The following is a 14,639-nucleotide window of genomic DNA, read 5'->3' on the forward strand; positions in this document are numbered from 1 at the left end:
GCGCCCCATTCCCTGCCCCCCCGAGCCAGCCAGTCCCCGCTCTGGGGCTGGATGGGAGCCTGCGTCGCCTAGAGGGGAAAGGCCCCGCGCGCCCCATTCCCCGCCCCACACACCTTTGTCATAGAGCAGGGAGCAGGGGGGGCAGAGGCTGTAATCGTGGGACCACTCCGTGTCCCAGTTCTTCCCTGGGGCAGCCCCACAGCTCTTGCAGCGGATGCAGGCAGAGCAGATCTAGGAGCCAACAAGAGCATTAGTGTGGGGGGGAACCCCTCCCCCAAAACCCCCCCCCCCCCCCCCCCCCAGGATAGACCCCACCCCTTTCCTCCCCACCGTGGCATGGCCCTGCCCCTGTGCTCACCCAGCCCCGCTTCTTGCGGATGGGCTTGCTGGGATAGTTGGGGCCCAGGCAGGCTGGGTGGTAGCAGTTGCGGCAGCGCTCACACTCCAGCAGTGGCTGTGACAGGGCAGAAAGGAGAAGGCAGGTGTGAGAGAGAGATGGATTACGCCCCCCCCCACACACATTCCCCCCCGCTGCCCCGGTATGGACAGCGCTGAGATGCAGCTGCCTCTGGGGTGAGGAAGGGGGCTGGTCACCCAGGGACCCCTCACCTGGTACTAAGACATGGCCCTGCTGGGAATTCCCAGCTGCCCGGCATTACCAGGTTTGGGCAAGAACCAAAGCAGAGCCCCGGTCACGCTGCCAATGTGGGGGATTTCAGGGAGCAGAATGGGATCACCCGAGGGGAGACGAACAGCTTCACACCTGGCTTTTGGCGGCAAAGGACTGTACGTAACCCAGAGGACTCAGGTGGTGGGTGTACAGGGCAGGGGAAGATGGACCTCAACGCTGGGCATCAGAGCCAGCCCCGACTGCCAGGGAGAGCCCCTGCCCAGCCCCCTGCAGCACAGCGCCTCCTAGCACTGCCCTGGGGCATTGGGGCCAGCTCTGACTGCCAGGGAGAGCTCCTACCCCACCCCCTGTAGCACAGCGCCCCCTAGCGCCGTTCTGGGGCAACAGGGCCAGCCCCAACTGCCAGGGGGCGCCCCTGCCCTGCTCCCTGCAGCACAGTGCCCCCTAGCACCACTCTGGGGCACAGGCTAACGCTGCCTGGAGGGAAGGGCCCCAACCTCTTCCAGGGCACCTACCTTGGAGACCTTGTTCTTGCGCCCACACACATGGCAGAATTTGCAGCGGCGACAGCACCAGTTCTCCTCCTGCTCCCGCTGCGGCTGCTCGTCCTCCTCCAGGCAGAACACGTGGAAGGGGTCGCAGCAAACCTGGCAGAACACCAGCTGGGGAGGGGACGGGCCGATGAGATGGCTCCGCTCAGAGCGGGAGGGAACCCAGGAGTCCTGGCTCCCAGTCCCCCTACCCTCAGAGCCAGGAGGGAAACCGGTGTCTGGGCTCCCAGCCCTCCCCGCCCCACCCCAACTACTAAACCCCCCCACCTCCAGAGCGGGGGGAACCCAGCGCTCCCTGCCCGCTCTAACCACTAGATCCCCTGCCCCCAGAGCAGGGAGAGAACCCCGGCATCCGGGCCCCACGTGCTCACCTCGTGGAAACCCTTGCTGGCGCAGAGAAGGCACATGAGCTGGGCAGTGACGGACACAGAGGTCAGGATGCTGAGGCCCCCCATCAGCCACACATTCTCCAAGTCACAGTCCTCCTGCAAGAGACAGTGCCCACCCCACAGCTGTGAGCCTCTCGCCCTGCCCACAGATGGCTGGCTGGGACCACGGAGACCGACACAGGCTGGAGCAGCCGCCAGGGCACAGAGCCATGCCACCCTCTAGACCCCCCACCCCACAGGATCCCGGTCACACCGTGGGGCAAAGGCTGAAGATTTCACCCACACTCCTCTACGCTGACCCCATGGCTCAGCAGCGCCCCCCAGCTCAGAGGGCAGTGGCACACGAGGGCCCTGGCAGCACGGGGACCAGCCTCCCCACCCCCGATGCAGCCATGGAGTGAGGAACAGCCATTGGGCACACCTGCAGAGGGGCAGGGCGTGGCGACCCTCTGGACACCTGAGGGAGGGGGTGGCACCCTGCCAGCTCCCAGAGGGGCCTGATCACCTCCACTCCCCAGACAGTCCCCTGCCAGCCCTTCCTCCAGCCCTGCCCGGCGGGGGGAGGGGGGCACCAGCAGCAGAAAGGGGCTTAATTCCTTTGCCCCATCACTCATGTGGGACTGAGCTGCCCTGTGTCCTCAGCACCTCAAGGGGAGGGGGATGGAGGCTCGCTCTGAGGTGTGGAGCCAGTGCCGACCCCCCTCCCGCAGCGGGGCCAAACTGGGTGCGAATTCTGCCCGACGCTGGGGACCAGGGAGTGCTGCCCCCTCACCTTGAAGTCAACGCGTAGCCGGTGGACGCCGTCAGTGGATTTCTGCTTCCCGTTCCAGCCGTTGGGGAAGGAAGGGAATGAGCCAGAGGAGAGTGTGTCCTGGGGGGAGCAGGGAGTCAGTGTGTGTGTGGGATGGGGGGGGAGGGAGAGGGGAGAAGGCAGGGGACCTGCACCCTCTAGGGGGCACCAGCGCCCATCTGACTCCAGGGCAGGGGACTGGCTGGGTCATAGAGGTGGGGAAAGGGACACAGGGCCTTTCCACTCTGGGGGGCGCTGGCCCCGATCCAGCCACAAGACAGGAGAGTGGCTGGCACAGAGGGCAGGAAACCAGTCAGTGAGAGCTGCACCAGTCATGTGGAGGCCTGGATGGAACAAGGTGGGGTTCTCCATCCTGGCAGACCCCTGCCTGCCCACCCACGACTAGCCATGATTGTGGCAGAACTGGGATCCCCGGGCCCCATGCAAGCTCCTCTCCCTCTGCTCTGGGCCTGGATCCTTCCAGTGCTAGGGTGTAGGTGCATCAAACCCATACACTGCCCACTCCATGCCTGGGGCCACCTCACCTTCTCCAACCGCCTCCTCGCCTTGAGCTGCACGACGGGCTGCAGCGGCGTTCTCCGCGGTCGGCTCTGCTCCTCCGCCTCCATGGGGAGCAGGTCTGGGGGGGAGGGGGGGGACAAAGAGATGGTTAGAGGGCCAACCAGCCCCAGCCCCACCTGCTGCCACAGCCACCTCCCAGGCCCTGGCCCCTCTGCACCCCAGAGCCAGGCACCCAATACACAGGTGGGGGAAACCAGCAACCTGGCACGGGGAGAGGGGAACTGGTCCCCATGCGGTGGAGGGGGGACAGAGGTCCCAGTAGGGCGGCTCACCCGAGTCGCGGGAGGGCTTCCTGCGGGGCGTGGTGGAGCCGGGCCGGGGCTCCGCATCCGAATCGTCCGTGGACTCAAAGATATCGTAGGAGGGTCTCTGCTTGACACAGCGCCGGGCCGACTTGCGCTGCAGCAGGGCCTCCTGCTCTGCTGTCTCAGTCGCCCCCAGCATCAGCTCCCAGGGTGCCGGGAATTCCTCCTGTGAGTCCTCCGAGTCCCGCGCCACCACTGGCTTCACCACCGTGCGACCTGCAGGCAGCAGAGACACACAGACATGGGGCCCATGGCACCGCCAGCCCCATGGAGCCACCAGCCCCACCGCCATGCGACCTGTGGGCGGCCGAGAGACACTGAAGCATGGGACCCATGGCACCGCTGGCCCTGTCACTGTGTGACCTGCAGGCACCAGTCCCACCACAGGGTGGCCAAGAGAGACAGCCCCACAGCATCACGCCGCCACCAGCTCCACAACCACACAAACCACAGGGGGCAACCAAAACACACAGACATGGGCCCCATGCGCCATGGGAGTGGCTCAGAGACACAGACAGGCCCCAGACACTGATAAGCAGCAATGCTGCAGCAGCCCCCCCACAGCCCAGCTCCTCTCAGGAGGTCACAGATCCATCCGCCCCACCGAGCACCACATACGCAGCAGCCTCCTGAACTGTCCCACTGTGGCTGCTCTCAGCACCCACCTCCAGCCAACATGACCCCCCAGCTCATGCCTGCCTCCTACACTCAAGATCTCCCCCCACCCCTCCATGGGACCAGGCACCCGAGTGAACGCTCGGCATGCTGGGCTGGGACCAGAGATCACACCCCCCCCACCCCAAACACTGACCCAGATGCTGTAGGGATGGGTCCTGCCCCAGGAGCCTGTGACCTGCAGACAGAGCACAGAGCGGACAGGGACCCCACATGGGGAAGTGGGTGAGAGAAGGGGCAGGATAGAACACAGGAGTTTTGGCTCCCAGCCTAGTGCTGGAGCAGGTCTGGTTTTGTGAACAGCTTCCTCCCCTCCAACACCCTGCAGGGCTTCCCTCCCCATCCCATTGATATACACCCCAGGGCTCCCCTCTCCCCGCCCCCTGCAGTCACACATCCTCAGCACCCCTCCCCCATTTACACACCCAGCACCACAGACTCCACCCCACCCATTCTCTCTCTCCCTCCCCCCCCCCCCGCCACACATGGCTCACAACCACACACAGATCTCCCCCTCCCCCAAGTACATGCAGCCCCCCCATTCCACTCCCCCTCCCCAAGGGGCTGGGACCTACACACACACACGCCTTGAGCCTTCCCCCCACTGGCAGCAGCACAGAGCAGCCTGTCTGCCCCCCAGCTCAGGCCACCTCCCCAGCTCCCCCTCAGGTACCTGCTGCAGCCTCCTCCTGCCCTACCGTGCTGGAGGGGAACCCCCTGGCAGGCTCGCTGCCGCCCCACGGAGCTGGGTTCTGCCCCCTGCCCGGCTCTGGGTGAGCTGGGAGGGAGGACAAAGGACAGGGCGGTGGGGCTGGGCCAGTTTCCCTCCTCAGCCACAGGACAGGTGGGGAGGGCTGGGCTACCCACAGCAGGATGGGTCCGGTGCAGCGCCCACAGACCCTGCCCGATCTTGGAAGCTGCCCCCTCCCCTGGCAGTCCAGGTGTCACACAGATGCAGCAGCCCCTACAATCTAAGCAAACGGGGGTCCCAGCAGCACTGAACACCCAGCTCTCCTCCAACGGCCCCATTCACAGATCTCAAAGCACCCCACACGGTGGGGAAACTGAAGCACGGGGTGATGACAACTTACCTGCTCACCCAGCAAGCCAGTGGCAGAGCTGGGAACAGAGCAGAGGTCTCCTGGGTCCCAGCCCAGGGCTGTATCCGCTAGGCCACGCTGCCTCCCCAAGCTCAGCAATCCCTGGCCTCAGAGCAAACACCCCCTGGTGAGTTTCCTGGCCATGCCCTGGTGAAGACATGCAGCCCCGCTGGGCCCAGCAGTGCCACAGGGCCAGGGTGCCCAGGGCCTTTGCCCACAAGGATTGTGTGGTGCACGTGGCCAGGTAAACCCCAACCCTGACTGGCCACTCATGCACTATCCTTGCCAGCAAGTGCTCTCAGAACCTTAAGGAAGGTGCATCAACTTCAACACTATGTTAACACTGAACCTTAATCAACATGTGTCATCCTTGCTGCTGTGTTCACTCTGAACCCTAACAAGTCCATTATCCATGAATGATAATAGACTGGCAACCTCGGGTTGTGTTAACCCTGGACCTTAACTACTACCCCACAATTGTCATTGTGTTAACTCTGAACTCTAATGAGATGCCACTGCAGCCCTTGCTACTTACGATCTCTGAGCATTTCCCGGACAGGGTCAGGGGAATGGAGCTAGCCGGGGAGGTTAGACATATGCAGAACAAGGGGGTGTCCCTCCTAAGGGGGACTGGGTCCTCTCTGCGAAACACATGAAGATGACACTGGCGATCTAGCAAGTGAGAGCTGCAGCTCCATTCCAACCCCACCCTGCACCAACATCCACCAAATCCAGGAATTCTGCAAGGACAGCTTCTAGATTCACAGCGTGGCCCACAGCTGGGGAGGGGGCGGGGGGGGCATGCAGGCTGCTCCCCCAATGCCTCCGGCTCCAGCGGTCAGACAGGAACACCCCAGAGATTTTCAAGAGGGTTGCTATGGGCCAAGAGAGGGACATTGTGGCAAAGGGAATGGGAGGGTGGGTGTCACTCAGTAGGGGGAGCTCTCCCCTAAGCCACTGGCGGTTCCGTGCTGCAGGGAGCAGGGGCAGGGCAGGCCCAATGCCCCAGGGCGATGCTAGGGGGCGCTGGGCTGCAGGGGACAGGCCCAGATACTCCAGGGCAGCACTAGGGGGGCGCTGGGCTGCAGGGGGGAGCGCTGAAGATCCCTGGAACATGCAGCTCAGAGCCTCAGGATGAGCTCCAGGCTCTGCCATGGCGGTTTTGCTGTAGTAGAATGGGGTATGGGCCCCAGATGAGAGCAGGCGGGAAGAGAAAGGACACCCCCACACACACACTGCCTGCAGCGCTCAGGGTACAAACCCAGGGTAGGGGGGTCTGCAGCACACAAGCAAGCCCCATGACCTCTAAAGGTTGCTCAGCAAGACACTGGCAGAGCCAGGGAGAGAACCCAGGAGTCCTGGCTCCCAGCCCATCCCCCCCACCCCCCAGGCTGCGGCAGCACTGGCATTACCTTTCTTGGAGAGCCGCTCCATCTTGCGCGCCTCAATCTTATCGCACTTGCGGTACCTGGCAGGGCAGAGAGAGCCGGTCAGAGCGAGGGGGCCACGGGTGCGGGAGGGGGCAGCAACACGCAGGGTGTATGTATGTATGTACGTACATACATGTGTTTCGTCCATCACATGTGATGTGCAGGGGAGCGAGTGCATTCACACAGTGCTTTGGGGGAGCGCTATACAGGGAGCTCCGGCAAGGTGACCTGACTTGCCTTAAGCCACACAGGGGCACAGTCGGGGGGGGGGGCACAGGAGTCCTGGCCCCCAACTCCCCGCTCTAACCACCACGCCCCACTCCCTGCCCAAAGCCAGGCTGGCAGCCGGGCGCCCTGCCCCCCCGCCCCGGGGACACTCACACACAGCACTGTTTCTTGGTGTTGGGTCCCCCGAACTTGGGCTTGTCCAGGCAGTTGACACAGGCCCCGCAGTCCTGCAGCTTCAGGCAGCCCTTGCACTTGCCGCAGCGGGTCATGCGGTTCTTCTTGCCTGAGTGATGGTGGTGGGGGGCGGGGCGGCGTGTGGGGGGCGGGGCTTTCACTGCCACTGGCTCCACCTTTCCCCGTCGTGCTCGCCCACCCTCACTCTCTGAGGCCGAGGAGGTCTCTGCAGGGCAGACGGCAGAGAGGTTACCATGGGGTGCCCCTGGCCCCACCATGTGCGGCATAGAGCTGCCTGCAGGACAGCACCCTGTAGCCTAGCGTCCCCCTCTGAGCCCTCCCATTCCGCCCCCACACAGCATCGCACCCCCCCCCACCCCCCCCCAGCACACCGCCCCCCCCGAGCCCTCCCACTCCGCCCCCGCAGCATGGCACACCCTGCCAAGCCACCCCATAGCGCAGCCCCCACACGCCCCTCCCGGAGACCTGCCACCCCGCCTCCACAGCATGGAGTATCCTGCCAAGCCACCCCTTAGCGCAGCCCCCACCCACCCCTCACTGACACACCCCTTCCCCCAACGCAGCCCAGCACTCCCTGGCGCCACCTCAAGGACAGCACTTCTGGCGATGGAAGAGTCATCCGCAGTCTCCCTCCCAGGGACAGCCCTGCATGGCACGGGTCCCGGCTAGGCCGGTGGCCATGCCCCAGCTCAGCCCCGGAGGAGTGGGCACTGCCTCCATACTCACCCTCGGCGACCGGTGAGGCAGCGATCTCCTCCCGCTCGCGCAGGGGCAGGGCGCTCAGGCGGGGCACATCCTCGGGCACCATGGCACGCGACTGGCCCAGCGCCACCGCCGCATGCCGGCACACATGCTTGATCCGGGGGCCCTGCACCGGAGACTCCTGGCCCTGCAGGGACATCATGACAGGGTGGGTGCCAGGGGAAGAGACGCCCTCCTGCAGGGAGCACCACGGGGCCAAGAGGCTGCCCCGCTCCCCAACCACTGGAAGGGGGTGTACAGAGCAGGACTGGAGAAGATATATCCACACACACACACACACACACACACACACACACACACACCAGCAGCGATCCAGCTCCCAGCCCAGCATACCAGTTTCCTGGTCTCGTTCCTGTCCGTGCTGGCCAGGTCTGGCTCAGCGTCCCCTGGCACAGCCTCTGCACTCTCCTCCGATTTGACGCTGGGCGATGGCTGCAGGCAGGAGACAGACAGACGCAGCTGTGACGGCACAGCCAGAGCTACAGGGACCCAGCCCCCGACCCCTTTCCCTGGCTCTGGGACGTGGGTGGGCTTGGTTAAGGCATCGGGTACCCAGCACTGCTGGGTTCTCTCCCCTGCTCTGGGAAAGGAGTGGGATCTAATGGGTTAAAGCAGGGGGCTGGGAGCCAGGATTCCTAGAGCCGTGGATAGAACCCAGGAGTCCTGGCTCCCAGCTCCACCCCCATCGCCCATGCTCTAATAGATGCCACTCCTCTTCCAGAGCTGGGGACAGAACCGGGGAGTCCTGGCTCCCAGCCCCGCCTCTACTTATTCCCCCTCCCAAAGTTGGGGACAGAACCCAGCCCCCTCCCCTCCCCCTCCCAGAGCTGGGGAGAAAAAGACAGTTACTACCCTTCCCGTAATGGTGGTTCTTCGAGTGCTTGCTCGTGCCCATTCCAGTATGGGTGTGTGCGCATCGTCACTGGAAGACTTTTTCCCCTACTGATATCCATCAGCTTGGCTCTGGTGCCCCCTGGAGTAGCACCTCCATGGCATGGTAGATAGGCACCTGCTGCCTCCTCAGTTCCTTCTTGCCAGCAACTTCGACAGAGGGGCAGGGGGTGGGTTGGGGGATGGACATAAGCAACATCTTAAAGAACAGGAGTTACGGAAAGGTTAGTAACCATCTCTTCTTCTTGAAGTGCTTGCTCATGGCCATCCCAGCATACGGGACTCCCACGCATTCCGTCAATGGGTGGGGTCGGAGTTCCTGTGAGACGGAGTGAAGGAGCACTGCCTCGAAGGCTGCATCGTTCCTTGCCTGCTGGGTGAGGGTGAAGTGCCCATGAACGTGCGGACAGAGGACCAGGTCACCACCTTGCAGATATCTATAGCCGGAGCATGAGCCATGAATGCCGCTGGTGAGGTCTGTGACCGTGTGGAATGTGCTGTTGAGTGTGGGGGGAGCCACCTTCACCAGCCCATAGCATGTGCAGATGCAGGACATTATCCAGAAGGAGATCCTCCATGCCAAGACCACGCTGCCTTTTGTCCTTTCTGCAACAGCAACGAATAACTGGGTGGACTTTCAAAAGGGTTTGGTCCTTTCTATGTAAAAGGCCAGAGCATCTCTAAACAGGGAAGGCTCCAGGCACCAGTGGAGGAAGCACGTGCCTGTGGCGGCACATGCTAAGGGGCGGCATTCCATCCATTCTTGGGGCAGCACTGTCCGAGCGGCTTTCTTTTTCTTTTTTGCTTGGGGCGGCAAAAATGGCAGAGCCAGTCCTGCGTCTAACGTCCAGAGAGTGCAGCCTCTGTTCGTGCTTATTAGCATGAAGTTTAAGACAGAAGACTGGAAGATGTCCTGACTATTGTGGAAATGGGAGACCACTTTTGGAAGGAAGGACGGGTGAGGACACACACAGACTTTGTCCCTGAAGACCATGTAGGGCGGCTCGGAGGTGAAGGGCCGGATCTGACACCCTCCTGGCCGAGGTGATGGCCACCAGAAAGGTGGTCTTCCAGGATAAATAAAATCAAGGGACACCTTGATAGTGGCTCAAACAGCGACCCTGTTGAGATCCCAGGGAAGCAGAAGCTGCAGATACAGGCGCTCAAAGCTCTTTAAGAACAAAGAGCTAATTGGGTTGGAGAAAACTGATCTGCCGTTCACCAGAGGGTGGAATGCCAATATTGCCACCTAGTGGACTCAGATGGAGCAGGTAGTCCAGGCTAAAGGGGAGTGTGGCCTCCAGAAGGGGGACCCCGTTCTGAAGTGACCAGAGTGAGAACCTTATCCATTTTGTTAGATAGGTCGTTCTGGCCGACTGCCATAAGGACCACTTGGACCAGTGCCAAACAGCCCAGCTCCATTTCGCTCAGCCACAAAAAAGATGCAGAGACTGCATGCGGCCCTGGCAGATCAGATCTGTCCACACTGGGAGACCGACTGGGGCATCTATCGAGAGGTCCAGCAAGGTTGTGAACCAATGCTGGTGCGGCCATGCCGGTGCTAGGAGAATCACGTGGGCTTTGTCCCTTTTGACCCTGAGGGGCACTTTGGGATGACGGTGTGGAAGGAAAGGCGTAGAAGGAGCCTGCCTCCCCATAGCAGATGGAAGGCGTCCAAGAGAGAGACCAGGCTGTGCCCCAGGTATGAGCAGAACTGGGTTATTTCCTATTGCTTCTGGTTGTAGACAGGTCCACCTGGGGAAACCCCCACTTCTGGAAAATAGCCTCCAGGATGTCCAGCCAGAGAGACCACTGGTGATGACTGGTGAAGGATCTGCTCAGGTGGTCTGCGAGCTTGGAAACTAAGCAGCCTCCACGTGAATGGAGTGGGCTAAGCAGTAGTCCCAGAGTTTCAACACCTTAGGCACAGGGGAGAGGATCGGGTTCCCCCTTGCTTATGTAGAACATTGCTGTGGTGTCCGTGAGGACTGACGCACATCTGCCCCAGAGCTTGCGGCAGAACGCTTGGCAGGCAAGGCGCACTGCCCTTCACTCCCTGACGCTGATACGCAGGCAAACCTCCTCCTGTGTCCAGAGACCCTGCGCCCTGAGAGGCCCCAGGTGGGCTCCCCACCCCATATCTGGGGCATCTGTGACCAGCTCTGCCGCTGGTGCAGGCCTGGCAAAGGGAACGCCAGCACACGGTGTCTTGATCCAGCCACCACTGAAGGGCGTCGAGCGTTGTCTGGGGAAGAGCGATCACTGTCTAGTGGGTGACACCCGGTAATGTACACCGATGCCAGCCACAGCTGCAGAGGGTGGAGTCTGAGACATGCACACCGCACCACGTGAGTTCAGGAGGCAATGTGCTCCAGGAGCTTTAGGCTGTAGTGGTGGAGTATGCTGTCCTGCCTGGTATGAGGGCTGAGATGGCCCTGAAAGCAGCTCTACGGGAGGGAGGCCCTTGCTTGAGTCATGTCAAGGATTGCGCCTAGGAGTTCTACCCTCTGGAAGGGCGTGAAGGTGGACTTCTGCTCATTAACCAGGAGTCCCAGGCTCTTGAAAATGGACAGAACGATTTCCACAGGTTGTTCCACTAGCACCTTGGACCGACCTCTCACCAGCCGTTGTCCAGGTCAGGACAGACCTGCACGCCTCTCCTCCTGAAGAAGCTGCTCCCACTACCATGCATTCTGTGAACACTCCTGGGGCAGCTGAGAGGCCGGGGAGCAGAACTGTGAACTGACAGTGGTTCCAGTTTACCACACACTGAAGGTATCTCTGTGTCCCTGGAAGAGAGCTATAGGTCAAGGGCAGCATACCAGCCCCCTGGATCCAGGGAAACCATGCGGAACTTCAACTTCTTTAAGAACTTGTTAAAGTTTCTGAGGTCTAGGATAGCTCTGAGATCCCTACTGGACTTTGGGATCAGGAGTAAAACCCCTTGCCACTTAGTTCCCCGGGAACCTCCTCCACTGCCCCTGCCCTTAGGAGCAACTGCACCTCCTGGGCCAGGAGATTTTCGTGAGAAGGGTCCCTGAAGAGGGATGGGGAGGTGGGGTGGGGGAAGAAAAACTACAAGGCGTATCCCACTTTTGCCGCGCAGAGCACCCACCAGTTGGAGATGTGATACTGGGCGTGGGCCAACAAAAATGGGACAAACGGTCCACAAACATAAGGCCAAGATCCAGGTACTGGGCTGGTGCCCTGTCCTCAGGTGCCCCCTCAAAAGCTTTGTCTGTTGCCCGACGGTTGTTTTGCGTGCGCAAACATTGAGGCTGCAGAGGAGTGACAGGCTGGTCTCTTCAGGTGACAGAGCAATAGGGGTTTCAGGAAGTCCTGCCGCTAGTGGGACTGGTAAAAACGGCCCATGGGCTGCGGCTTATGTTTCCAGGATGGGGCAGCCCAATGATTTCAAGGTCACCCTTGAATCTTTCAGGCTGTGCAGCTGGGCATCAGTTTGTTCTAGAAATAAGGACTGCCCTTCGAATGGGTGGTCCTGAACAGTCTGCTGGACTTCATGGGGGAGGCCTGGTGACTGAAGCCAGGAACTTCTCATTACAACTTCAGTAGCCATCGCCTGGGCTGCTGCGTCCATGTCTAGGGCCGACTGGAGGGATGCCTTGGCTATGGCCCTGCCCTCTTCAGTCATGGCAGCAAATTCTGCCCTAGGCTACGTCTACACTGGCAATTGAACGACAAAACTATTGTCTTTCAGAGCTGTTAAAAAAAAAAAACCTGAAAGAAAAGTTTAGTGCCAGTGTGAACAGCGCACTGTCGGCAGAAGCACTCTCCTGCCGACAACGCACTCGCCGCTCGTTGGGGAGTGGAAGTTTGTCGGCAGGATAGCTGACAAACAGCGGCTCCACAGCCCAACTTTTAGCGACATGGCTGTAGCAACACAGCCACGTTACTAAAAGCTGTGTCGTGTAGACATAGCCCTAGAGTCAGAGGGCAAGCTCTCTCTGAATTTCTGCACTGCTGACCAGGAATTAAAATCGTGAGCTAAACGGAGCCTGGTGGTTTGTGACCCTAAGCTGGAGGCCCCCTGTGGAGAAGATTTTCCTCCCCAGGAGGTCCAGCTTCTTTGCTTCTTTGGCCCCCTGCTGCCCTCGCCTCCCCTTCTTGTTGGCTGCAGCAACAACCAAGGAGCCCAGTATAAAGGTATTCGTAACTCTTATGGGGGAGGAAATACTTCCTCTCCACCCACTTGGCCGTAGGCTGGAGAAAGGCCAGGGTCTGCCACAAAGCCCTCATGGGTTGCAGAATGGCCTCGTTCAGGGGCAGGGCAATTCTTGCTGGCCTCAAAGCAGTCAATGTCCTCCAACGCTGGGCTGACCCCGCAATCTCCTCTCTCTGGAGGTTAAGGTTCTGAGCCATCCAACGCAGGAGCTCCTGGTGGGCTTTGTAGGCATCCTGTGTCGGGGCTACAGCCATACCCACCACTGCCTCATCAGGGGAGGGTGACAAAAGTGGTTTGGACCGTTGCCGGTGCCTGGTCCTCCTCCAGCCCTGGCAGTCTCCTGCTGGTGTGGCTTGAGGACCCCCGATCGCTGCCCCAGGAACCAATCCTCTTTCCGACAGGGATGGAGGGGGTGCCCTTGTCTCTGACAGTGCCGAAAAGGAGCATCCCCCATGGGAGCCCTGGACCATGTGCAGCCAAGGGGTCCAGCATCTGCCATTGGCCGGTACCCCATGCTGGTGGGACAAGTCCCTGGGCCATATCCATGGGGGGTCTGATCTGCCCAAGATCTGGTCCCTCGCAAGGCACATGACTCTACCTGAGATTTGGAGCTCAAGGACCGGCTCCTAGGTGACCAGGGTGCCTCATGGTGCCAAATGACTGCCTTGATAGGGAGCAGCACCGCAACTGCAAGCCGGATGCCAGGGACGAGACCGGCGTCTAGGCAAGGCGTTGCTGCAGCAAGCATGGCCTGGGTGCCGAGTCTCCCAATGACAAGCGAGATGGAGGGCGGTGCATCGCCATCTTCGCGGGCTCATCCAGGACTGGTGATTGCTCTCTTAAGGCTGGGCCCTGCGGCCTGACTTGTCCCTTGTAGACTCCCAGTTTGGAGACAGCGCTACCTGGAGGGGTAAGAGGTTTTGCGCTGCCCCATATGCCTCTGGTGCTGCCAGGTTCGTGTCCTCTTCTTGGCTCAACCTACACGGGGAGCTCCTTGGTACTGGACTTGACAAGTCCCCCACCCCCCGCGGGGGAGTCAATAGGCCGGTTGAGTTGCACCCGGTTGACAGTGGTTCATCCCCCAATACCCCCAATCAGACTTCTTTTCGGGCCCGGTGATGGGGAACAGTGCTGTGTCATCGGTGCAGATTTCTTGGGTGCCAGAGAAGTGTGCCGGGGAGCCGAACGGACACCAGCGTGCACCTGGGAAAGGGAGCGCTCAGTGCCGGGTCCAGTCACCACTCTGAAGCAGGACAGAGTGCCGTCTCCGTAAGTAGGAACTTCAGTCGATTCTCTCTCTCTTTTTGGGTTCTTGGTTTGAAGTTCCTACAGCCTGGCACTTCCCGGGAGAGGGTCTCATCCAGGGTCACTTCGAACAGCGCATGTGAGGTCACTAACTGGCATGTGCCTGGCATGCTGCACACTGTTCGAACTCCGCCCTGGGGCCAGGGTGGGTGCTTACTAGAAAAACTAGCTAGCACTGTACTTATGGTAACGAACTATTTACACTTATCTACAATCTATTTACAGGAAGACCACCATGAGGGGATCTATTGCTGGTCAAGAGAAGATTGTTCTAGACAGAAAGAAGCAAGTGAGGAGACAGCAGGTGCCTATCAACTGCGCCATGGAGGCACCACTCCAGGGGCACCAGAGTCGACCCAACGGATACTACTAGCGATTAGGGGGGAAAAAGCCTTACAGTGACCATGCATGTGACACGTGCACACCCATACTGGAATGGACATGAGCAAGCACTCGAAGAAGAAACCAGGAGTCCTGGCTTCCAGTGCCCCCTGCTCTAACCGCTTGACCCCACTCCTCTCCCAGAGCTGGGGAGAGAACCCAGGAGTCCTGACTCCCAACCCCACCCCCCGGTCCCACGGGAAGCACTTTTATTAAGGCAGGCTGACAGGTCAGCATATGC

At 60.8% G+C, this 14,639-nt stretch overlaps 1 protein-coding gene across 1 annotated transcript in view; it reads right to left on the reverse strand.

The window, feature by feature from the left end:
* KMT2B (lysine methyltransferase 2B) overlaps positions 1-14,639 on the reverse strand; it is a 29,544-nt gene that overhangs the window by 11,508 nt on the left and 3,397 nt on the right. The window contains 11 exon segments of the mRNA XM_029913120.1: positions 114-231; positions 359-454; positions 1,147-1,293; positions 1,554-1,667; positions 2,344-2,442; positions 2,907-3,001; positions 3,216-3,464; positions 6,436-6,491; positions 6,835-7,081; positions 7,603-7,765; positions 7,972-8,070. Coding sequence (XP_029768980.1) covers positions 114-231; positions 359-454; positions 1,147-1,293; positions 1,554-1,667; positions 2,344-2,442; positions 2,907-3,001; positions 3,216-3,464; positions 6,436-6,491; positions 6,835-7,081; positions 7,603-7,765; positions 7,972-8,070 — 1,483 coding nt within the window.

This window comes from Terrapene carolina, unplaced genomic scaffold, assembly GCF_002925995.2.
Source record: "Terrapene carolina triunguis isolate 2854851 unplaced genomic scaffold, T_m_triunguis-2.0 Scaffold461, whole genome shotgun sequence".
NCBI lineage: Eukaryota > Metazoa > Chordata > Testudines > Emydidae > Terrapene > Terrapene triunguis.